The 23893-nt window shown below is 30.8% G+C and overlaps 4 protein-coding genes across 4 annotated transcripts; 2 read left to right on the forward strand and 2 right to left on the reverse strand.

Moving 5' to 3' along the window:
* The first annotated feature begins 1131 nt into the window (after window positions 1–1131).
* On the forward strand, window positions 1132–5822 carry LOC127250464 (protein tesmin/TSO1-like CXC 2). The gene is made up of 10 exons (XM_051273766.1): window positions 1132–1514; window positions 2178–2338; window positions 2415–2973; window positions 3271–3725; window positions 3817–3891; window positions 4118–4298; window positions 4405–4500; window positions 4602–4671; window positions 5000–5159; window positions 5252–5822. Exons 1-10 carry the CDS (start codon window positions 1410–1412, stop codon window positions 5628–5630), a joined length of 2241 nt encoding a protein of 746 aa, XP_051129723.1. The 5' UTR covers window positions 1132–1409; the 3' UTR covers window positions 5631–5822.
* A 2858-nt stretch (window positions 5823–8680) lies between these two features.
* On the reverse strand, window positions 8681–11295 carry LOC127250465 (40S ribosomal protein S3a). The gene is made up of 7 exons (XM_051273768.1): window positions 11209–11295; window positions 11007–11054; window positions 10802–10907; window positions 9701–9838; window positions 9410–9595; window positions 9101–9301; window positions 8681–9011 (listed from the first exon to the last, which is right to left on the reverse strand). Exons 1-7 carry the CDS (start codon window positions 11217–11219, stop codon window positions 8919–8921), a joined length of 783 nt encoding a protein of 260 aa, XP_051129725.1. The 5' UTR covers window positions 11220–11295; the 3' UTR covers window positions 8681–8918.
* Window positions 11296–12384: 1089 nt separating this feature from the next.
* On the reverse strand, window positions 12385–15950 carry LOC127250186 (protein LIFEGUARD 4-like). The gene is made up of 4 exons (XM_051273346.1): window positions 15618–15950; window positions 14467–14580; window positions 13204–13361; window positions 12385–12591 (listed from the first exon to the last, which is right to left on the reverse strand). The coding sequence occupies exons 1-4, from the start codon at window positions 15868–15870 to the stop codon at window positions 12385–12387; spliced, it is 732 nt and encodes a 243-aa protein (XP_051129303.1). The 5' UTR covers window positions 15871–15950.
* A 2235-nt stretch (window positions 15951–18185) lies between these two features.
* Window positions 18186–22165, forward strand: LOC127250656 (acireductone dioxygenase 2-like). The gene is made up of 7 exons (XM_051274037.1): window positions 18186–18311; window positions 19493–19604; window positions 19727–19821; window positions 20375–20489; window positions 20576–20700; window positions 21572–21642; window positions 21758–22165. The coding sequence occupies exons 1-7, from the start codon at window positions 18294–18296 to the stop codon at window positions 21819–21821; spliced, it is 600 nt and encodes a 199-aa protein (XP_051129994.1). The 5' UTR covers window positions 18186–18293; the 3' UTR covers window positions 21822–22165.
* Window positions 22166–23893: the final 1728 nt, after the last annotated feature.

Here is a 23893-nt window from a genome sequence, read left to right on the forward strand (position 1 = left end):
GTTATAAATTGCAATTTATTTGATTTCTATGTATGTTACAATTTGAAATATTTTTACAGTTATATTTAAATTAAAGTATATAAGATAATCAATTATTGTATTATTGTAAATATGTTAATTTATTGCAATCCCATAAAAAAAAGAAAGAATTATTTAAAAAAAAACATGTACGGATGAATAGTAACATACAAATAGCATTAATTCAAGAATTAGTAGTAATCAAATCAATGATTTGTGACACTAATAACTTACCATTTTGAAAAATTGAAAAAAATAAAATTATTAATTGTATCATTTATATAAAATCAGAATTCAATGTTACATGTATCAACTAAATATAATTTTTTTTTAATATAAACTCATAAATATCTTTATAAATAAATTATAATTATATATTCTAATTATTATTTGGATATAAAAGAGAATTTCGAGTGAAAACAAATTTGAAATTAAATAAGCATTGAAACAATATAAGACGAAATATATTTAAAAATAAATATACATCTGTTAACAATTATATGTAAATAAATACGGAATTCAATTAAATAATAATAATAATATAAAATTGAAAAAATAATATAATATACTATAGTAATACTTCTCCTCCCCTCCGTTCCATAAGTAAATCTCCTCCCCTCCGTTCCATAAGTAAATATCTATTTATTTTTTTTACGGCAGTTTTAAAAATATTAGTATTATATTGGGATATAGTGAAAATAAATAATTATTAAAATCGGATAGAAACTTGTGGATTGGATGATATTTTAAAATTTTAATTACTCAAATATTAAATAAAATGTAAATATATTTTATTATTTATGTTAGTTTTATTAAATTAAATATATAAAAAAATTATTTTGATCAAATATAGAAAATGGGAACCGAAAAATTAGAGCAAATAGAGATTTATAGAACTGAATTAAATCACCTTTGACAAAATTTGTTGGAAAAATCATTAATTAATTAATTAATTAATCATAATTTTTTTTTTAATAATAATTAAATAATAATAATAATAATAATAATAGCAGCGGTAAACGTGGAATATCCTGAAAAGGAAGTACAGTACATCAAGCAACACGTAAAATGCATTTATTCATAAACACACTAAAAAAACCAAACAAACAGATCACCAGCGCCAGCAGCAACAGCCATCTGCAATCCAAACGAAGCCATTCACTATACGTTACGCCTGTTTGGTTTTTCCCTCCCAAATCAAACCGAGAATCATCCGATTCTGCTTCTTGCGTATAAGTTTCCGTCACTCTGCAACCAAATTCGTGTTCGGAATTTTGGTTTTTCTGGAAATTTTGATTCGAATCATCGATATATACGATATACAATATACAGGTGCTTTCATATATATAGAGAGAGAGAATTAGGAAGAGAGAGAGAGAGGAGGTAAGAGTATGGAGAGGAGTGGTGATGATTTTGGGAAGGAAAGGAAGGAGGCGATGGCAAGTCCGGAGAGAAGCAGCGGCGGTCAGGCTGAGACGTCAATTGACAAATTCGAGGTTTGATTTGGCGATTTTGTTAATTTGTTTTGTTTTTGGATTTTGATTTGGAAAAAAAGGTTTAATGTGATTAATTTTCAAATTCCATCCATGGTTTAGTTTGGTAACTGATCTTAGTTCTGTTACTGAAATTTGAGCTTTAATGTTGAAAAACTTTGAAATCGTTGCTTCGAACATCCAAACTTCATTGCAAGCTGAGTTCATACATTTACATAGCTTTAAAGAAACAATCCTTTCTTCCATGTAGTTGAATTGTAGAATGATGAGTTGATCTGTATTTTTGCAAAGGATCTGCTCGATATTGCCCCTGATTCGTTGGATTTTATGCTTAAGAGGTTGTTCAAGTGTTGTGTTGATCAATCTGTCATACTTTTGGCTTAGATTATTTTACTTCATTTGGTAACATTGATTGAATTCATGAGTGTAGTTAATTGCTATGTGGCTGATTTGTATGGTAGCCGTCATGTTCTTCACATTTTCGACTAATTTCCATTGATTCTCGAGGTTTCTTTTCAAAAAGGGTTATGTTTTTGCATATTCAGACTAATTTCCATTGATCCTCAGTTCTTTGTTTTTTTTTTAAAAGGAGCTTATAGTTTTGCATTTTCGATAATTTCCATTGATGCTTAGGGATTTGTTATAGTTTTGTTGGTGGTATTGCAGGACTCTCCTATCTTTGGTTTTATTAACAATCTTTCACCAATCAAACCGTTGAAATCGACACTCCTCTCTCACTCGATAAATCCTCTTAGTTTCGGCCCAATGCCGTCAGTTTTCACTTCGCCGCAAGTTAATCCTCTAAGGGAATGTCGAATTCTTCGAAGGTAAGTGATAAACACACATGTTTCTATATGTACAATGACATTTTACGACAGCCATTCTCACTTTGTGATGCTCCAGAGATTTGTCGAAACCTGAATTTTCTTCTGGCGATGGAATCACGAGCAACACATACGGAGAAAATGAAGACCACTGTAAGAAACCGGATGAACACGAAGAAAATCCAGAACCTGATTCTGATTCAGCTGCTGAATTATCTAACGAATGCTCGAAGCTTGTGGCTGATTTTGTCGAAAATATCAACAGGGAATCCTCCTCGAGGCCTGGCGACTGTGTTGAAGCCAAAAATGATTGTTCTTGGGGATCTTCGACATTTGCAGGAGAGTGCTCTCAAAGCAGCTTATTAACACAAGTCGATTCAAGGAATTGGGGGAGTTTGATTCCAGAAACCTCAAATCCGTTAACTTTGGAATCACAAAAACCAGTTGATCCAGCTGCAATTTACTACCGAAGCATTAAATGTGCGGTCCAGAACTTAGACTCTAGCAGCGCAGCGTTTTCTAGTGAACTGAGTCGACCTGAAAACTTTCCTGCTCGGCTTGGAGAAGAAACTGAGATTATGGAACATGCTTCGGCTGCTCACGATGGAATGAATTCGAGCGAAAAGATGGAATACGAGGTAAAGTTTCTTCTCTGTTTTTCCCTTTGAGGTAGCATTCGATTTATATGCAAATTTAGTTTCATAGTTTCTTGCGATTATTAGAATTTGATCGAATTATTTTGCATATGAAGCACAGTAACATTAAATGAGCTAATGATCCTGTGTAGAGTTTGCCCTTGTTGCATTCATCTTCGAATCATCGAATGAAAATTAAACTTTCGTGCAATTTTGCTCGTGGATTAGAAGCAGATCCTTTGTTATTCGATTAGAACGCTATACGATTGAAATGTAGTTTATGTTTTACTATTCTTGCAGCAATTATTGGGTTTCTACCGTGGTGTGAGGCGACGCTGTCTGGTTTTTGAGGCGACGGGGGGCAGCCGAAACAATTTCGAGGAGAATTCAGTGACAAATTCTTCTTTATTGCTACAATCAAACGGCAACACTTCTTCGAACCAACAATTAGCGCTATCAAACGCCGCTGGGAATGATTTTTCAGGCCAAGCGTTGCATGGTGTCGGATTGCACCTAAATGCTATAGCGGCGACTCCCAATGGATACAAAATCGTCAATCGTGAAGCTCAGGCTTCGGGAAGACTATTGATCGGCCACAGCTCGTCATCTACCGGTTTCGTGTCTCAAACTTCTAATCAAGTCTTGTTTGAGAATGATTCTGTCGAAAATGGTGCTGTTCCTGTGATCGATCCTTGCAAGGAGTCGGGAGGTATGCCGAAAGAAGAGACCAATAAGAGTTTTCAGAAGAAGAAAAGGTGTGTGTATCTGATTGCTTCTCGATTTCTCGATCAAAATCATTTTCATTACAACCTTTTTTATGACTTACGGATTGAATTCATTAATCAGTGGAAGGATGGAGACGGGCAGCAAGGGAGAATCATGCGGGCGATGCAACTGCAAGAAATCGAAATGCTTGAAACTGTAAGACGAATATATATATATGCGCGTATATGTACTTTTAGCTTCCTATCGAATCTTTATTTTAGTTCCCTTGTGTTTTTATCTCGACTCGTTTAGTAATTGCATAGTTAATACAGATATGTCGTTTTGAAGTCGATCCATTTGTAGTCTAAAAGTTATTATTTTTCGATGAGTAACATTAATCCTGTTTATTTATCGGTATTTTTGTTTTCTTACATGAATGTAGTTATTGCGAATGCTTCGCTGCCGGAACCTTCTGCGGGGAACCTTGTGCGTGTATCGAATGCTTCAACAGACCTGCCAATAAGGAAAAGGTTTCTGCAACGCGTAAACAAATTGAATCGAGAAATCCTCTTGCTTTCGCTCCCAAAGTGATTCGAGGTTCCGATTCTTCATCAGAAAGACAGGTTAGAAGCCAAACATATATATATATATATATATATGTGTGTGTGCGCGCGCTCGATTTTGCTCGATAGTTATATGTGTTTGTTAATCTTGCTTTTCGTTGTGAAGGATGACTCTAGCAAAACACCAGCTTCTGCTCGGCATAAAAGAGGTTGCAACTGCAAGAAATCGAGCTGTCTGAAGAAATACTGCGAATGCTATCAGGTTTGATCTTTTGAGCTTTCGAATAATCGTTGCTGCAGTTCTTTCTGCTCGTCGTTTCGCTTGTTAACTTACGTGGATCATCTCGATTTTTGCTGTTTAAGGGCGGTGTCGGATGCTCGATCAACTGTAGGTGCGAAGGGTGTAAAAACAAGTTTGGTCGGAAAAACAATGGTGAGTTTAGCTTTCAAACGTCGAAATTAAATGCATTTTGCGAAAAAAGGAAGAGATACATAGTGTCTGTTCTTTTAACAAAAAAAAATACACTTTTTTTCAAAAATATTAATATATCATACACATTTATTACTTTTATATTTCATACACGTAAAGATTTTCTCCTTCAAATCATTTTACAAAACAAACACACCCACACACTTTTATATCAGTATAAGATTGACGCGGTTTGAGTTATTTATTTAAATATTGTCTGATGAGATATTTTGTGAAAAGAAAAAATATATATACATATATGTACTAAAAACGCTTTCTATATTTGAAATAGTTTCGAGTATAAGCTCGATGGATACCGAATCCGAATCCGAAGAACCAAAAGCTATTGAGAAGGACGCAAGCGATCGACCTTCGAAAAAGATCAAAATCCAAAACACCATCGAACCAAAAATAGACTCGGCGCCTCCGTCGACTCCATCAAACACCGTAGGGTACGTAATGTACAAATAGTTCATTCCTATTATCGTGATTTGCATGGTTTCTTTTTCGCGACAAATATTTAAAAGTTGAAACACGATTTCAGGCATTTGATCAATCCATTTTTGTCAAAGCCAAAGCTCCCAATGTATCCGGTCCCTTCCATTTGCTCGTTGCCCGGTTTTGCGGGGTTCCAAAAGTCAAGCTTCTTCCCATCACTACCCAAGATCGATCAACGGATGGCAACGGTTGGGGAAGAGGAAATAATAATGCCGGAGTTTCTTCAAGGGGTATCGCCGCCGGTTGGGGCCATCAACTCGTCCTCGCCTAACCGGAAGAGGATTTCGCCGCCTCAACGGTTAGGGAAAATCTCGTCGCCGCCGCCGCCGTCGTCGTCGTCGGGATTGCGAAGCAATAGGAAATTGATACTTGAATCAATCCCATCTTTTCCTTCCCTTGGTTCTTCAAAAAATGTGAGTTCATGAGGTAGTCTTAGTTTTTGTAAGTTAAGTTAAGATGGGGTTTTTTTTGGGGGGTTAAGTTAAAAGGATGTTGTGTTATTTGGTTTTGATCGATAATTTGTTTTGAGTTTTGGTGTTTTTTTTATGGTTTGGGTTTATTTTATAAAATAAGAACTTGTTTTATGGGATGGTTTATGAGTTGAAGAGCTTTATTTATTGATTGATTTTTATTTTTTTTCAATTAAATCAGTTTTGAATTTTGTTTGTTCTTTTAATTTTTTAGTCCCACATACCGCTTCACTACAATATTTTAGGAGGAGAGTAATCAGTAGATAATTAAGAATTAGTAGATAATTAAGAATGTATATTTTCCTATAATATAAATAATTATAAATTAAAATTAAGATAACTAATTAGTTAAATTAAAATTAAAAAAATTAAAAAATTTAAAATGAGATTAAAGTATGTAATCATTTTTCAAAAAAGAAAAGTGACATGGAATGTGGGACGGACCGAAACGGCAACGTGAACATGGTATGTGGGACGGAGGGAGTAAAACAAATATAGGGTTTGTTTAGATAGGGGTTTTTGGAAATTTGAAAGTCTGGAAAAGTAAAAAGTTAGTATTTGATTTGATGTTTTGTGGAAAGAAAAATGTATTTGATGTAATATTTTTAAAAAATAAATAGTGCTTGAAAATGTGCTTTGTAAACAAGGCTATAGTTTTTAATCACAAAAATTTTATTAAGCACATACAAAAAGAAACATTTCTATGCATTTTGTTATGAGAGGTTCATACAAGCGGTAGAATATATAGTTTAATTCGATGGAGAGAAGAACCTTATTAGGGCTTTGAAAGAAAATCGTACCTTAGGAGCGGTGGAATATATAGTTTAATTCGATATAAAGAAGAACCTTACTAGGACTTTGAAAGAAAAATGTACGGTAAGAGTGGCAGTGCATGACTTTTGTCCTTTGTCCGCTCGTATTATAAGGTTTTAGGTTAAGTTTCGTAATAAATTTAAATTTTGTATTTAATTGTCATTTGAATTTACAACTATTAAATAAACTATCAGTGATAAGCCGGAGGAAAGTAAAAATGAATACAAGCCATCCAATGCTATTTGTTAATTTAGAATCAAATTTTCTATCGATGACGGCTCAACGAATCTGAACTTATCAAAATCCACATTAATTGGATTCTCTAGATATAAAATTCACGCTCCGACGGGATCAAACTCCTAACCTTAAGCATGCTAAAGAAGGATTCAATCGGTTGAGTTACATATTTTTGGGAATTAGGAATTTGTGGCTTGGATGTCGATGGAATGATAGTCTTTTTTTTTTTTTTTTTTTTTTTTTTTTCTCTCTCTCTCTCCTCTCAATTTATATCCGTAGTTTGTATCCACTTTTTCTTTTGTATTTATTTTATTTTTAATGATATGAGACTGTAGCTGCTATCTAAAAATCCGCATGGAATAAATAATGGTGTTTCTTATAACACAGTTGAGCTGTATGGTACAAAAGCATTGATTTATCCCTAGTTTGTAAAAAAAAATAATAATAAATCTATATTTTTAATAAAAATAAAATATTTTATTTCATGAAATACTTTCAAAAAATATAAAAGCTACATTACTCAAATAACATCACAATTCCCCATTTTCCTATTTTTCACATTTTTTTAACAATACAAATTTTATGGATTAAAAAATAATACTCTCCGTGCAAAAGAAATGTTTTGCTAGGAATTGGAGCAGAAATTAAAAAATAATACTCTCTCTGTCCTAGATACCATGTTACTTTTTTTTTTTAATATAAAACTGATTACACATTTAATCTCATTTTAAACTTTTTAATTTTATTTTTTTAAAATTTTAATTAAACTAATTAGTTATCTTAATCTTAATTTATAATTATTTATATTATCGAATAATTATTTTTACTAATATATTCTTAATTACCTACTAATTATACCCCTCCTAAAATACCGATATGTGGGAAGAAGGAAGTAGTATTTAATCAAAAGTGGTATAAATTTATAATATAAATGACTAAAATATTTTTACTTTCTAAAAATATAATTATGTTGAAAATATAGTCAGTCATAGATAAGAACATAATTGTACTCCGAACAAGAGTAGAACATGTCAGTATATGATAATCAACAAGGCTAAGTCACCGTGTCCAATTTTAAAAAATGAGAAAACAAATACATTATAGAAAATTATAAAAAAAATAATAATAATAAAATGTAAAAATAAAAAACCCAAATACATAATACTTATATTTCTCAATTTTCAGTTAACTAAAATTTTCCATAGGGAGAACAATTAAAATATAAGATAAAAAGAAAAAAGCATTCATTTTCAAATTTAGAAATTCTATCTCAAAAAAACAATAGAAGAGAAGCTATACCAAATGCACCCTCGTTTCCCTATACTTCAAAATAAATGTACTATTAGATATTTTTATTTCTCTGGTCTAATTTTTTGTACCAAATCCAAGTTGCAACATATACTAGTTTGTCAATGACAAGAATGATGCAAGACGAACCTCTCGCAACTTAGAGATAAATTAAACTTTTATCCAAACCAAACTTGGTATATAGCGACGCGATTCCATGAAGGATGGGCGCACAATAGATCAATCCATGTACGGAAATTTATTTGCCGAATAGAAACTCACAAAAAGGATTAGGGTGCCGTAGTCTCTATCATTTATTTCACAATTTTAGAATTCTACAATGGTGTAGAAAACAAACAAGATTACGAACTTGAGGTCAAGTCAAGTTCGAGCTAGACCATTTTCAAACTAGTCGAACTTGAGTTAATTTTACTTAAACAAGTGCACTAGAACACAACTCAATAAAAAAACTCAAGTCGTGTTCGAAAGTAAACAACTACGGGTAGCATAAGTACTAAATGCTCCAAACGAATTGTTAAGCAACACGGCATATAAACTATTGCTTCTATCACTACAAAGAGGTGGTAAAGTCATCAAAAATGTCTCGGACATTCAGTCGTGAGACTTCTAAAAAATTTCTAGAAAGGCACTTTGCTCACATGAAATAATTGAAATCGAGAGCCAAAAGAAGATTAATAATAATAATAATAATAATTCACTTAGAATCACAAAATGCTACAAAAAAAACCAAGATTTGAGTAATGAATAATTCGGATCAAAAAGAAAATTTCGAAATCAATGAAATCTCATATAGCCCATACGTAAGATTGCTATATCTCTCACTAACTTACCGATAATCAAGTAGTTTCCTCATTCCTGTAGTCTTTCAAGTGAAGTCTAATCAATTTATGCTCCAATAACCTCGGTTGCTTCAGCCATCGGCTCTTCAGCAGGCCTGTCTAGCTTCACGCCAACATCTTCGCTGTAATCACCATGAACCTACGACAATATAATAATTAAAAATATTATGTCAATAAATAGCCCTCACTTCTATCGATGTTTGGCAGAGACAAAAACAAGCAACTTACCTCCATCAACTTGCCAAGGTCAAATTTGGGAGCTTTCAAGATTTTAACCTTACGGATAAACACATTCTGCAGAGGGTAGATACTTGATGTCGCTTTCTCAATTTCTTTTCCAATCGACTCGGGAATGAATTTCTGAACCAAATCCTTGAGATCACATGACTGTGCTTGGTTAATCATGATCTCCCGCATCTTCCTCCGGATCTATCAATACACAATAGCATGGATAGCAATGAAAAATAGTAGATTCGTCTAATGTTACTGGTCTTTAACAACTATCAAGATTAGACAAGAGGGATATAAATATTGTACTTGACGAATCTGGCTCGACTGTGCATAGCATGTCCTCTTCTGCTGGTTCACCCTTTTTTTAGTGAATGCAATGCAGAACATCCTCAAAGTATAGTTGTCAGTTGTCTTGACGTCCACATGGGCCTCAATCAGGGATTGCCATTTGCGCACAAGCGATCTCAATTTATCGGTGGTGAAGTTCATACCCTGCAGAGTTATGCCAAAACAGAAAAAAAAATGTGATTACTTGAAACCAATTCATGAAACAAAGCAGTACAAGAATATAATGATAAGAGATTCAGTTCTTGATACCCAGAAATTAGTGAGGACATTCTTTCCCTGCACATCCTCAGCTCTCAAACGGATCTTTCTGAAAGAATGATCCTCGTCACCTTGAAGGTCAGCCAATGACACTTCAAACACACGGTGCTTGAGTCCTTCCGAAGCAATCTGATACATTAGGTTGTCAGTATTCATTAGGCTCAGGAAACATAGAAGTATGAAAACTGAAAAGGGAACACTTTTTCCAAAAATATGATTCTATTATTAGGATAAGGTACACATGCAAAGAATTGCAGCAAATTACAGAAAATAAAGGAAAATCATAAATTATTTTTGATCTGTTTTTGGCAGTAAATATAATAAAATTAAAATTTACAACTAATTGTAAACATTGAAATTATGAAACATTTTTGGAATGATCACATTGCCTCCTCAAAAATATTTTTATCAAATATACAAAAAACTAATGCCCAAATCCATCTTAAATTTTGTAAGTGCCACAAGTCTCTTGAATACACACATTGATATCTTCTCGGTTTCAACTAAACACATAAAATACACTTCTAATTAGTTTAGTACAGCCTGTGAATGATAAAAAAAACACACATGCCAAAGTAAAATTTTATTTTCCTATACATGGGAAATCCTTCTAATTGGTGAAGAAAATTCCCATACAAAATTGGAAGAGAAACAGATGAAATTGGATGAACAAAATCAATTATTGTTACAACTTTATCATCCAAAAATCCTTGACAGCAAGAAACAACAATTACATATATATAAATTCACTTTTCTTCTTCGCAAACCACTCCCACACTGTAACAAGAAATTGAATATTGTATACTTCCACTACTTTACTCTTCATTCCATAATTTCATCTCTTCTTTAGTCTCGTTTAGCAATAGCACTGGATTATCTTTATAAGCTATAATTTTTTTCTATATTACAAACATAACCCACACTATTAATCCCAATGGGAGGATTGAACAGTGAAACGAAAATGTTGGAAAATATATATGTCACAGCTCAAAAGAAATAAAAGTGACACTCAACGCATATAGACAGACAAAATGATCATGGATCTTTGTGCATTTATCATTCAATAATTCTAATAGCAAAACAAAATCTCACCTTAGTACCCTGAGTACGAGTGACCAAGGTTTTCCCTACGTTTCTTGTGTTAAAAATCGATGGCGCTTTCACATCGTACCAATCTTTCTTAGCAAACGGATCGACCCTAGAAAATCAAAACGAACAAATCAACATTCATTGCGCAACAAATCAATAAAAATAAAAAATAAAAATGTAAACATATTTCGGTAGAACAGGAACTCACGCCTTCTTCTTTCCTCCTTTCTTCCCCTTCGAAATCCTCTTGTTCTTCCTGAAGCAGTGCACAGAAACCAAACCAGCAATTGAGCATGAGCATCCAAATAATCGAAACAAACCTCAAATTGGATCAAACAATCTACATACTTACAATAATGCAAAATTGCGTATTTCAATAATGGTTTAGCTTATAGAGAGAAGTGAAATACCCGACGGCCATTGTGGCGGAGCTGCTGAGCTTCAGAGGATGGACGAAGATTGAAACCCAAGCTTCTCCGCGGAAAAGGCGCCCAACACAAACCCTAGCTGCTGTTTACAGCTTATATAGGTTGTGTTGTTTCAAGTTGGGCTTTTCTTTAATGGGCTTCTTATAAGCCCAATTGTATTAAGTTCTATCTATTTTTTTTATAGTATATAAAATTTTACTTTTGTACTTTTATTTTCGTATTATTTATTAAAAAGTGTATATATATATATATATATATCTATCAAATTTAAACATTTGTAGATAATTTTTTTTTTTATATGGATGATTTTTTCTTAAAAACTTATATAAAATGTTTATTTATATTTTGTTTCAGTTTAAAATATTTCAAATTCAAAATGCTTTTAACAAATTATACGATTTCAAATAAAAATTTACTATTTTATTTCACAAAAATTATATAAAAATACTATTTAAAACAAAAATTAAATTTAAAAAAAAAAAAAAAACCTTAAATTCAGAACTATTCAGAATCAAATACTACTATCTAGCTTATATTGTTTTCACTAAAAAAGCATTATTATATTTTATAAAATGGTAAATTAGAACATTATTTAAATTGAATTTCAAATACATAAAAAAAAAAAAAATTAAACTTAAACTAAAAGCATCCAACATTCAAATTTTGCAATTTCATTTTTTTTTAATAATAAGAAATTGAATTTTGACCATATATAAATAAATATTGAATATCATATTTTGTATAAAATTCAATATAATATTTTAAACTAAAAATATATTTAATATTTTTAAAAATTATATATAAATAGACATTAACATATTAAAATATATTTAATGAATAATATCATATGAGGTTGTTTGGTTTTGGCTCCAATAAATTAAACACTACTCAGTTCATTAAAATTTTACTAAAAAATTATTTATTTTTTTACAAAATATCTTATCAATATATTATTTAAATTAAAAAAAAAAATTCAAACTAAAACCAAATAAACCCTAATTATTTGTATCTAAACAATACACTAAGCTCAAACAAACTATCACAATTCAACCCTTTAATATTGCTTACTATAAAAGTAGAGGAGGATCACATTGTTATTAACATTTGCTTGATATTTTTAGTATATTTACGACATTATAGATCCATCTATAGATCCCTTTAGGTTCTAGGACCTCCGAAAAGTTCGAGTAAGCTCAAGAACAAGTTGATTATGTCCATATAAAGTGCGGCAGCTGCTTCGATGTATTGATCGTAGTCAAATCGTTTGATCACATTATCAGTGTCGTATATGATGAATGCCGAGAATAGCATTGCCCCGAGGAAGCCATACACTTGATTCCAAATATGTCCCATTGGGAAGAGCATCTATCGGCCAAAAGCAAGCAATAAATTAGCACATTTAAAAATACTAATATTATTCATCAAACAGTAATTTGAAAAAAGCAAAATTACTTATGATCTACTTGTGATTTGAAAAGTCTGCACCATTCATCTCTATGGTTTAAAAATTGTATAAAACTCGCATGTGCTTTCGTAACATTGCACACGATCCTTTTTTTCAGGAGATTTTATACATCTCATGCAATTTTTAGGAAATTATGTGCAATATTTTCCAAATACGATAAAGTCTTTTGCAATTTCTAAATCACATGAGTACGATGCCGATTTTCTAAACCACGGGTAAATTTTAAACAATTTTGCCTGAAAAAAAATAGCCATATCAAATAAGTAACAATTCTTCGTTTGTCTTGAAATAATTTTGCATTGCACCCATACTCAACTCTAATGGTTTTAATTCTACATGTGACACTCAACACATTTTTAGAAGTAAGCATTATAACAATGAGTATCATATAAGACTATTTCCGAAAAACATAATAGACTTGAATTATAAAAATTATAAATAATGATATGTATACTACCGAAATTATATCTTTCCCATTTATTTATATAGAAAGAGGGATTGTGAATGCGCACCCTAATAAAACCGAAGGTTATCAGCAACAAAGTGGCGCAAAGCAAGAACGGTGCCAAGAAGCTGAAGTCGAAGCCAAAAGATGCAGCGACAAATGTGAATACGGTGAGGGCAAGAAAGATGAGCGCCGTTAAGCCGGCTGCCAATAACAAAGATTCACCTGATGGAACAAATAATATTTGGTTAGGAATACATTGATACTTTTAGATTGTTTCATTCTTTGTGTGGCATGCTAATACCGGAGAAAATAAAATCTTAAAAAATATGTACTTGACTTTACACACGCACAACGGAACAAGATAGCTCCCTAAATATTTTCTCATCTTTTTCCTTGCCTTGTAAGAGAAATAACATCAACGACAAGTTATATTTGATTTGTGTCGACTAATTTACTCTAAGTGTGTTTGTTTCCGGGATTTTTCCCAAACTTTACTATTCATTCAATTTTTTTCCTCAAAAAAATCAAATCAAACACATATTTTTCATTTTTTATATTATACTAAAAATTAATTTTACAATCAAAACATCACACCTATTTATTTTATATTATACAACTATTCACGTTCAAAATCTTTACGACTCAAATTCCAATCCAAAAACCAAATCTCCAAACAAACACAAGCTGAGACTACCGATACTCAAAAGGTGTCATCTAGGCATCTAGTACCTTCAAAACTCATAATTAAAAAATAAGCATTCTCAATCCGTAGAATTTATGTTTATTTTTCATTTAAATCTATCAATAATTGAAATCTATTATCCAAATATATGCTTATCCTTAAATTACATTAATAATCAATTAAATCAAAATTTAAATAAAATTTTCAAAATATTACTCCATTTGAGTCAATTATAGTATCCAAACATAAAAACTAAAAAATAATAATATTTTTATATAAAAGTAAATATGTAAAAAATAAAACAGTGGTATTATAAAAAATTTATTAAAGAGATAATAATAAAATAGTAATAGAGTAAACAGAGAAGCATAGATAAATTGGTTATTAACGATTAAAATATAAGAACAATAAAATTGTGGATGAATAAAGCTGTTTATTATAAATTATTATGCATAAATTTAGCGGATTGCCAAAAAATGTGAAATAATTATTTTGATGAAGAAAGTATTATGTAACTTTTATTTTTACATTAAAATATATATTTTTTCTTTAGTCTCCATGTGCAACTTTATAGGCGAAATTTTACTGGATCGAAATAGTATAAATTAAAAAATAATTTATTTATCGATATATTGATACTCATACCTGATTTTTGAGTGCAAACAACCCCAACCATGCCAGCCATGGAGATGGTGAAGAGAAACATAAAAATGTAGTTCCAGGGATGGATATGAGCCACGCAATGCATTGTTATGCAAACTGCAAAATATAAAATTTGAATCATATTTTGATGAATCACTTGATAAATCATCATTTATTTATATATATATATATATATCAAGAAGTTTCAAAAAATAAAAATAAAAAATAAAAAAGGCCACAAATCCACATTAATTATTTCAACATAATTGTAGAAATTCAACTACATCCAACAAACAATGAAATCATATATATATCAAGAAAATTCAAAAAATCATAGACTAACCCTAATTATAAACCCTAGGGTGTGTTTGTTTGGCGTTTGGATTTTGAGTTGGGTAACCCTAATTATAAACCCTAGGGTGTGTTTGTTTGGGGTTTGGATTTTGAGTTGGGCTTCGAATAGTAAAAATTTTGAATTTGAATAGTTGTATGATATGATATAAATAAGTGTTGATGTGATATTTTGAATGTAGAATTGATTAACCCTAATAAGTTAATGGACTTCTATTAACATAAATTAAACACCTTAGCAGCCATACGGGGCACTACGGAAAAAATAGTATATTTGTAAAGGAATTTCGTTCACGTAGCTAACGTAATTCCGTCCCTAATTCCGTTTCTAATGATATAATATCATTAGTAATAGAGAAAAAGTGATTTAAGAACAGAAAAATCTTATACAAAATTAATATATATATATTTTTTAGTGGGGAGCTAGTATGTATATATATAAATTAAAAAATAAAATTAAAAATCAAAATTGGCCTTGATCACACCAAAACTTTGAAAATTTTAGCATTATTCAATTTAAAAAAAATATTATATCAAATATATTTTATTTTTGTAAAATATTATATCAAATATAAATTTTTTACTATTTTCAAAATTACAAAACTCAAAAAGTTTCAAAAAATTTCAGTAAACCCTTAAATGAATCATCTAATCAAACCCTAATTGTAAAAATCAACAAGAAACACACATACATATCAACAAAAATTCAAAAAAACAACTTCCAAATTCGATTCCGTAAGATCAAACGAGCTCTCACAAAAAATTGTTAAAGAAATCGATGGATCAAATCAATAAAAACTTACATATAACCATAAGCACGGTGACGACGATGACGACAGCGAGGCCGTCGCGCGTGCGCAGGAAACGCCCGACAGGTTCAACCAAATACATCGCGAGCGCAACTCCAAACGTAATCAGCAGCTGCACGAACAGAATCGAATAAATCTTCCGAACGAATGCCCACCGCATCTGCGGGCTCTCCATCATCCCTGGGTACAGCTTCTCCCCGTTCCCCTTCTCCAGATCGACGTTTTGCCCCGCATAGTACGACGCCATTGTCGCCCAAACCTTGATTTCTAATTTGTACGGATTTTTCCCTCTTTCTATTTATCGATTGATTTTCTTCGATCTCTCTCTCCTCCCTGGAAGAAAACTGACGCAGCGGTTGAGGATTGTGCTTGAAATTTTCTTCAAGGGGTTGAGCGGCGGCGATGAAGGTGTGCGGATTTATACGTCTATGGTGGATTTTGGGGGAAATGGAAGACGAAGAGGAATTGGTGGGAATTTTGAAGGGCTGAAAACGGTTATATGAACAATGGCCACTGTGTGATTGAAAATGGTAAGGCGCCAAAAGGTAGAAAAGAAGTGCTTTCGAACAGAGGTAGGATGTCAAATGGGGCGGGTTTGCCCGCATCCGCCCTGGATCCGGTCTTAATAAGACGAGTTCGGATCTAAAAAATTTGTTTTGGGATGAGTTGTGAATTTAGAGTTTTAGACTCGACGAGGTTCAGGGCAGGTTACGGATTTTTACTATAAATTCACTCCACTTTGGACCCGGACCCGAACGCGAATATTTTAATAATTATTATAATTTATTTATATTTTTTATACAATATAAATTATATTATTTTTTATTTTAAAAAATTAAATATAAAATATAATTATAATTATAATTCTAAATCAAATTTATTTTTGCATTTATTTCTCCTACGATTCTCTTTATAATTGCGACTACGGCTAACTTTCGTTACTACAAACTATCGTCAATATTTGATTGTTCTTATTTTTAGAACTATAATTCTTTTGGTACTTTGATGCATATTTTTTCCAGTATTAAATTATTTTAAAGAAAATTTATTTTATTTATTTATTTTTTTAAAAAAAAAAAGAGATTTGTCGGATTGGCCCCGAACTCGGAGGGTTCGGGGCGGGACGGGTCTTGGGACTGGGTTGAAGTGGGACGGGGCGGGTCTTGGGTCCTAATATTTTCTAGCAGGGCAGGTCTCGGAGCCTACAAAATCCGTCCTGAACCCGCCCCGTTCACATCCCTAAATAGACGAGATTATCTCAAAATTTTCATTTAAAAGAGGAATGGTTGTTATAAGAGAATCCGTTACAGTCACTTTCTTCATTGTCTTTGTGATTATCTTTTCGATTTTTATTACAACAATACTCATTACTTTTTTAATAAAAAATACAACTATTCTAATTTTATTACATTTCTCAAGAACCGATTACCTTCAACAAAAATAATAAAAATTAATTAAGTATTTTCTTTTTTGTTTTTTTTTTAAATCTTAAAATTTTAAATTTTAATAAGAATTATCTATAAATATTTAAAGATCATTAACCAATTATAACGTTTTATCTATCATATTTTAAAATTATTTTTTTGGATCTATTTTTTCTATTAAAAATTTTAAAATAGTAAATTATATGCTTCAAATTATTAAAATTTACATAGATTAATATTTAAAAATTAAAATATAATATTATAAAATATTATTAAAAAATAAAATATAGGAATGTGTATAAATAAATAAATTATTTTTATTATATTACTACATAATAAAAATATATTGAAATAAATAAATTATTGTAGGTATTATAAAATAGTAAATATAATAACATCAAGGTAATAAATAAAGTAATTTGAATATTGAAATTAATATAATGTGGATAAAAAAAATAAAAAAAAATAATAGCTTAGAAGTAATGAACTATAAGTTGGTGAAAAAAATAAAAATAATTAAGTTTTTGTTTAGATAATAATTTTAAGGGAAAAATTTTTAATTTTGGTTTCAATATATTTAAAATTAATTAGTTTTGATTCTAATATAAAAATTTTATCAAATTTTGTCTTAATATAAATTATTTTAATCAATTTTAGTCTCACCACTTAAAAAATTAACAAAAAAAAAAAATGCTGATATAGAAATAACAAAAGTGATGTGGAAACTGATCGAGATAGAAGACACCCGTGTTCTTACCGTCAAGAACATTATGAATCAAAGTAAACGGCTGTACGAGTTATATTTTTTTTGATGGATTTGAAAATAATTTAATTTAAATTTGATATTAAAATAACATATGATGAGATATTTTGTGAGTGTAAAAAATAATACTCCCTCTATCCTACTTAATAATCGTCTACTTTAGTATCAAACAAAACTTTTATTTATTGGTTAATATTTTTTGTAACGATATCACATCATATTTTTATTTGAAGAATACAACCAAAGTAATTCATATTCTAATTCTCCCTACCCAACCGAACCGACCCGACCCGACCCCCGACCCAATAAAGTATGTTTAAGACCGCCTACGGAATTGGGTGGTAGGTAGGGGTAAAATAGTCTTTTAAGATCGACCCAATAAAGTATGTTTAAGACCGCCTACGCATCCCCATGTTCAGGAAGATATTTTAACACGACCATCGGCGTGGATTCTCACTTAGGAGCAGAATTCTGTTGGGCGAAATGGGGTCTCTTAGCAAGGTATGAAATTTCTACAACTGGTGATTGTTTTTGATATTTTGGTGTTATTTTTCTGCCTAATTTGATCCGGCGATTGGTAATTTCTGTGGCCGTGCTGTCGTTTGGTGGTTTCGAAAACCCTAACACTACAGTGTGTTCTGAATTTGTGATGCTTGGTCCCGTGGAGTTGGAGCTTGATTGCTCGTGTAATCGTTTCGTTTGCTTCATCAGTACTATGTATTTCTGTATACAAATCGCGAGCTTCATCTTCGTGTTCTTGGTTGAAGCTAATGTTTTTACCTTGATGTTCAGAGAGAAGAAATAAATTCTTTGATTTGATGATGTTGATGCTCTTGAATTAATTTTTCACTCCAAATTTTAGGTGTTTGTATAGGGATGTAGTTTTTTGTTTATTTATTTAATAAAAGTAGTAATTTTTTCTCTGTTTATTATTAATGAGTTATTAATGTTTGTATTTTGTAAAAACTTATGCATAGTGTAAAACGAATTAAGAGTTTTGTCTGCGTTTTGGAGGTTTTGGATCAGATATTTTAAATGGAAAGTAGAATGTTTTGAATGAAATTCGGTTTTAAATATTATTATTATTATAAACAATGTTTGGGATTTTGGTTTTTTGTTTGAATAGTGGTTTGGATGTGATGTGTATTTAGAGGAAATAGTGGGTTTGTTTGGTTTTGGTTTGAGTTTGAGTTTTTTTTCGACAAGTTCTAGTTTCAACAGCATTTTAATGTGATATTTTGCGAAAGAAAATAGTGTTTTTACTGCGAACTGTGTGGATTGAATAGTTCAGTGTATTTTTATTGGGAATCATTAGGGTTGAATAATAAAAAATGTTTCATTTCCGAGTTGTGAAATACTCAAAACACATCCGAAAAGGTTTTACACAATAGCTTGCTATGTTCAAGTCACAAGTATGGTTACGAAAAAAAAAAAAAAAAAAAAGGTGTAAAAACAGATCCCTCTTTTTAATATGGCGAGCTTGCATTGTTAGGTTCCTACAGAATCTTAAAGGCTGTATGAGACTTGTTAATACATGAGAAGTGGGCTATAACAGATATTTTGTTATCCCTTCTCAGACATGCATCATTTAAATTTTGCGGTTGATAGGCCAAGATCAAATTGCACTAAATAAAAACTCTTCCGATTAATAATATCTTTGCCAACAATTGGGTTTCCTGCAGGATGACAGGGCGGAAGTTATTCAGGCCTGGTACATGGATGACAGTAATGAAGATCAGAGACTGCCGCATCACCGGGAACCAAAGGAGTTTGTGTCTTTTGAAAAGCTTGATGGTATGCATTTTCGGATCTCCATGTTACTCGTAAAAGTTGATGTCTTTGCGTAGTGAATCAGAAACAAACAGGGCAATTATAAGGATTTGATTGATAATCTTAAATCGTGTATATCTTCCCAGAACTTGGAGTGCTCAGCTGGAAGCTAGATGCCGACAACTATGAAACTGATCCAGAATTGAAAAAAATTCGTGAAGATCGTGGATATTCTTACATGGTATACATTTTCATAGAAATATAAACTTCTTCTGTCTGACAATGCATTATGATTTAGGAAATCTTTACACATTAAGTAATGATTTATTATTACTATATTACCCCTATTGAATTGGATGGTGCTAATAACGACGGTGAGAAAAGATAGGCGTAATCCAATGGCAAAATTGTAATAAAATCATATTCTGATCTTGAGTTTTCGAAAGGACTTTAATTCTAGACAAAAAATTTTATTTCTGGAGGACACTTGTAAGATGAAGGGGCTTTTATATTTCAGGTGCATTTGTTTGGGGGTTTGGATTTTGGATTGAGATTTAAATAGTAAAATTTTGAATTTGAATAGTTGTATGATGTGATCTAAATAGATATTGATGTGATATTTTGAATATAAAATTAATTTTTAGTATAATATAAAAATCGGAAAATAGGTGTTTTGATTTGATGGTTTTAGGGAAAATTTTTTTTTAGTGAATAGTAGAAATTGGGTAAAGTTTGATAAAAGAACACACCCTTCGTGTGAATCTCAAATACAATTGAAAAACATCTGTTTATAGGACTTCTGTGAGGTGTGCCCAGAAAAATTGCCGAACTATGAGGAAAAGATCAAGAACTTTTACGAAGAGCATTTGCACACGGATGAGGAGATACGCTACTGTGTTGCGGGAAGTGGTGCGTTCTTTAATACTGATTTTAAGATATTTTTTATGGATTTTTCTGATAATCACAGTGCTTAAAAAAATTGTTTCATGGTTAAGGTTATTTTGATGTCCGTGATGGCAATGAAGCTTGGATTCGCGTTTGGGTGAAGAAGGGGGCCATGATTGTTCTTCCAGCTGGAATTTATCACCGTTTTACACTTGATTCAGACAACTATATTAAGGTATGTCGTAGAAGAGTTTGCACTGACATACTTGGAAATCCTTATTTAATATAATGAATGATGATATTTTTGTATGTATACGAACAGTGTTAAGTTACTATGCAGAAGCTGGGCAGATTTAATGCATCGATCTTGAGACATCTGGCGTGCAGTTAAATTAGATTAGAAAATCTCAGAGATTAATATATGTTCTTCAGTTTGATGCCTTTTTCTTGAAGTGGTTCTGTGTATTCCTACATGTTACTTGAGATGATGCGCAATCGAATTCTTACACAAGTACTTTCATGTTAAAAAAAAAAATTTGGCAAAATTGTCCATAACTTCCTTGTGATTTTGAAAGTCAGTGTAAATCTTCCTATACTTTTAAAAATTGTATGGCGTCCCATTATACTTTAAACAAACATTGCATGAAATTCTTTTTTATATTTTTTGTGTGATGAGAAAATGATTTTTCATCTATATTTTTTGCATGACGGGGGTTTCATGCAATGACACTATGCAATTTTTAAAGTATGAAATTTATGCTGAATTTCAAACCACAGGAAAATTGGGCAATATTGCCAAAAAATTTGGTAGTGTATGCAAGATTTTAGTGGCGGTTCGATCTGTTTAATAATTGCAACCCCAAATGAAGTAATTATTGGGAACCTTGCGGACTGAGTAGTGGTGTTTTTTATTTTAAATAAAAAAATCACACCCCTAGATTGGGTAATTATGACCTGTATTTGCATACATTTTAACTATTATTTTTTACTCTAATTTAATTTAGTGAATCCGATTTTAACTAGAATTGAAAAGGCAAAGATTTTGGAATCAGTTCCTTGTAGGCAGCAGTTTGGATTGCCGCTTGACTGTGAAACTATCTTTGCAGGCAATGCGACTCTTTGTGGGCGACCCTGTTTGGACTCCGTATAATCGCCCTCACGATCATCTTCCTGCAAGGTACAGTCTTATCTGTGAATAAGAATGATATTAATGGAAGACAAATCGATAAAATAGAAAGATGCATATATACTTGAAAGAAAGGCGATGCATAATTTACTGTGTTTATGAGCAGGAAGCAGTATGTGGAAACTTTTCTGCAGGAGGATGCCAGTCGAGCCGTTAATGCCACAGCTTAACGCTTTAGATATATACATATACATACATACATACATACATATATATATATATATTGAGAGCCTTGTAGCTTTCCCTGAATAATGCGTTGTTTGTGTCTGTGGAGCGCTGTGGTCGAACACTGATCATTTGAGTAATGAGTTGCGGTCTGAACTGCTCGTCTGCTCAACTCGTTATACTACCGAGGTGAGTGCACTTAAACTAAAAAAAAAGTGAATAATTGTGCTGTTAGATTTATATATGTATGTATCTGTGTGTTTTTCTACCTTGTGTTGTTTCTTTGGCATTCTTGCTATGAACGATCCCGTTTCTGGAAAATGAAGCATCACTTTTGAAACGACCGTAAGTTTGGCTGTTCCATTGTTTTACAATGTTTGTATAGGCTTGATTCTGTAGTTGATATAAATGTTTGTTGTCGAATTTGAATTTGAGCCAACCCTATTCTGAATTTTTGAATAAACCATATAGTGCCTTTTCATCCATAAAATCGAAAAATATGCATACATGTAGTTCGGCTTATAGGTTTCGAATCTTTTGTTACGACAGGGTTTTTTTTTTTTTTTTTTTTTTTTAAACGTGGAAATTTGCAATCGTTATTTGGTATGTTTACTTTTGAATTTTGGTACTTCTATTGCAATTTTCGGTTGGATGGAAATAACATATAGAGAAAGAAAATGAATGGGTATGTTTGCCTGAGTTTGGTTTTAATTTGTTTACATACTACTGTTGCAATATTTTTATTTTTATTTTTTTTTGTGTAAAATGTGCTATTTTTTTCTTTTATAAAATATTACATTAAAATTCCTAATAATCAAAATTTAAGTATACTTGTATAATCTTGTATTTGGCTGAAAGGATTTGGAATGGGGGAGATTGAAGAAATTTTTCGTACTCTTCCTAAAAGAAATGGTAGCATAAAAATGAAATTAAATTGAATTTTTTAGTTCAGAATAATTATTACTCTCTCCGTTATTTTTAATATCTAAGTATAAATTTGTCAATTCATGATAAAAAGACAATAATCTAAAAATTTGTGCAAATATAGTTTGGGACAATAGAAATTGAACGAAGGGAGTATTATTTTTTTTTTTCAGTTAAATAATTTTATTCATCTACCATTTTTTTTTTATATTTATTTTAATAAATAATTAATTTATCAATTTGTTTTTTACTTTATCTTATTATTTTAGTATTAACTTTTAATTTTTTATTTTTTATTTATAATTCCTATATATATATATATCTATTATATTTTCTCAAATCAAAATATTACTGTATAAGTAGTTTTTTTTTTAGTTTATGTGCTTGAGTATTTTAGTAGCATAATCAATTCCTACGGAAGGAACCGAAGAAGTACAATTTATTTCATTTTTTTTTTCCCTTTTAAATGTGTATAAAATTTATTTTTATTATTTTTTGTCCAAACCTTTTCTTTTGTTTCTGTTCATTGCACCATCTACGACAGACCTTAGTTAGAAAGTTCAATATCTGGACAATAGAATTTTATGATATAATTATTATTATTATTATTATTGATTAGCATATCTTAAATATATTAATTTGTGTATCTTTTGTATATATGTACAAATAACTTGTAATTAATTTTCAGTTATATATTTTACCAAACATAATAATGAATTTTTATTTTTTGTAAGGGGTGGATAGTCTATGTAATAGTTAAGGGTATGTTTAATTTTAAAAAAATTGATACTCCTTTGGTTCATTTTAAAAAGGGTCATTTGAGATTTTGTAATAAATTAAGAAATAATACTTCATTCGTCCCATATAGTATGAGTGTATTACTGTAATGCAGAAAAAAATATAATTAATAAGTAATTAAGAATTGTATTAGTAAAAATAATTATTGTATAATAAAATAATTATAGATTGAGATTAAGATAACTAAATAGTTTAATTAAAATTATAAAATTTGAAATTTAAAATGTGATTAAAATATATAATTATATTTAAAAAAAAAGAACAAATTACTGGTGTGTTTGTTTGGAGATTAGATTTTAAATTCACTATTCATCTTTTTTTTTTCAAAAATATTAAATCAAACATTCATTTTTCA

Source organism: Andrographis paniculata, unplaced genomic scaffold (genome assembly GCF_009805555.1).
Source record: "Andrographis paniculata isolate CXL003 unplaced genomic scaffold, ASM980555v1 Contig37END, whole genome shotgun sequence".
Classification (NCBI taxonomy): domain Eukaryota; kingdom Viridiplantae; phylum Streptophyta; class Magnoliopsida; order Lamiales; family Acanthaceae; genus Andrographis; species Andrographis paniculata.

Excerpts from the sequence above, each read along its gene's own strand:
- LOC127250465 (XM_051273768.1), bottom strand. Across the intron at positions 10,908-11,006 it reads AAAGGAGGAAAGAAGAAGGC|GGTCGATCCGTTTGCTAAGA; the intron begins GTGAGTTCCTGT and ends TTGATTTTCTAG. Across the intron at positions 9,012-9,100 it reads ACCTTGGCAAGTTGATGGAG|GTTCATGGTGATTACAGCGA; the intron begins GTAAGTTGCTTG and ends ATATTGTCGTAG.
- LOC127250656 (XM_051274037.1), top strand. Across the intron at positions 19,822-20,374 it reads ATCGTGGATATTCTTACATG|GACTTCTGTGAGGTGTGCCC; the intron begins GTATACATTTTC and ends ATCTGTTTATAG. Across the intron at positions 20,490-20,575 it reads CTACTGTGTTGCGGGAAGTG|GTTATTTTGATGTCCGTGAT; the intron begins GTGCGTTCTTTA and ends TTCATGGTTAAG.
- LOC127250464 (XM_051273766.1), top strand. The coding sequence starts at position 1,410 with ATGGAGAGGAGTGGTGATGATTTTGGGAAGGAAAGGAAGGAGGCGATG. Across the intron at positions 2,974-3,270 it reads GCGAAAAGATGGAATACGAG|CAATTATTGGGTTTCTACCG; the intron begins GTAAAGTTTCTT and ends CTATTCTTGCAG. Across the intron at positions 3,892-4,117 it reads AAATCGAAATGCTTGAAACT|TTATTGCGAATGCTTCGCTG; the intron begins GTAAGACGAATA and ends ACATGAATGTAG.
- LOC127250186 (XM_051273346.1), bottom strand. The coding sequence starts at position 15,870 with ATGGCGTCGTACTATGCGGGGCAAAACGTCGATCTGGAGAAGGGGAAC. Across the intron at positions 13,362-14,466 it reads TGTTTGCACTCAAAAATCAG|GTGAATCTTTGTTATTGGCA; the intron begins GTATGAGTATCA and ends TTGTTCCATCAG. Across the intron at positions 12,592-13,203 it reads TAACCTTCGGTTTTATTAGG|ATGCTCTTCCCAATGGGACA; the intron begins GTGCGCATTCAC and ends TTTGGCCGATAG.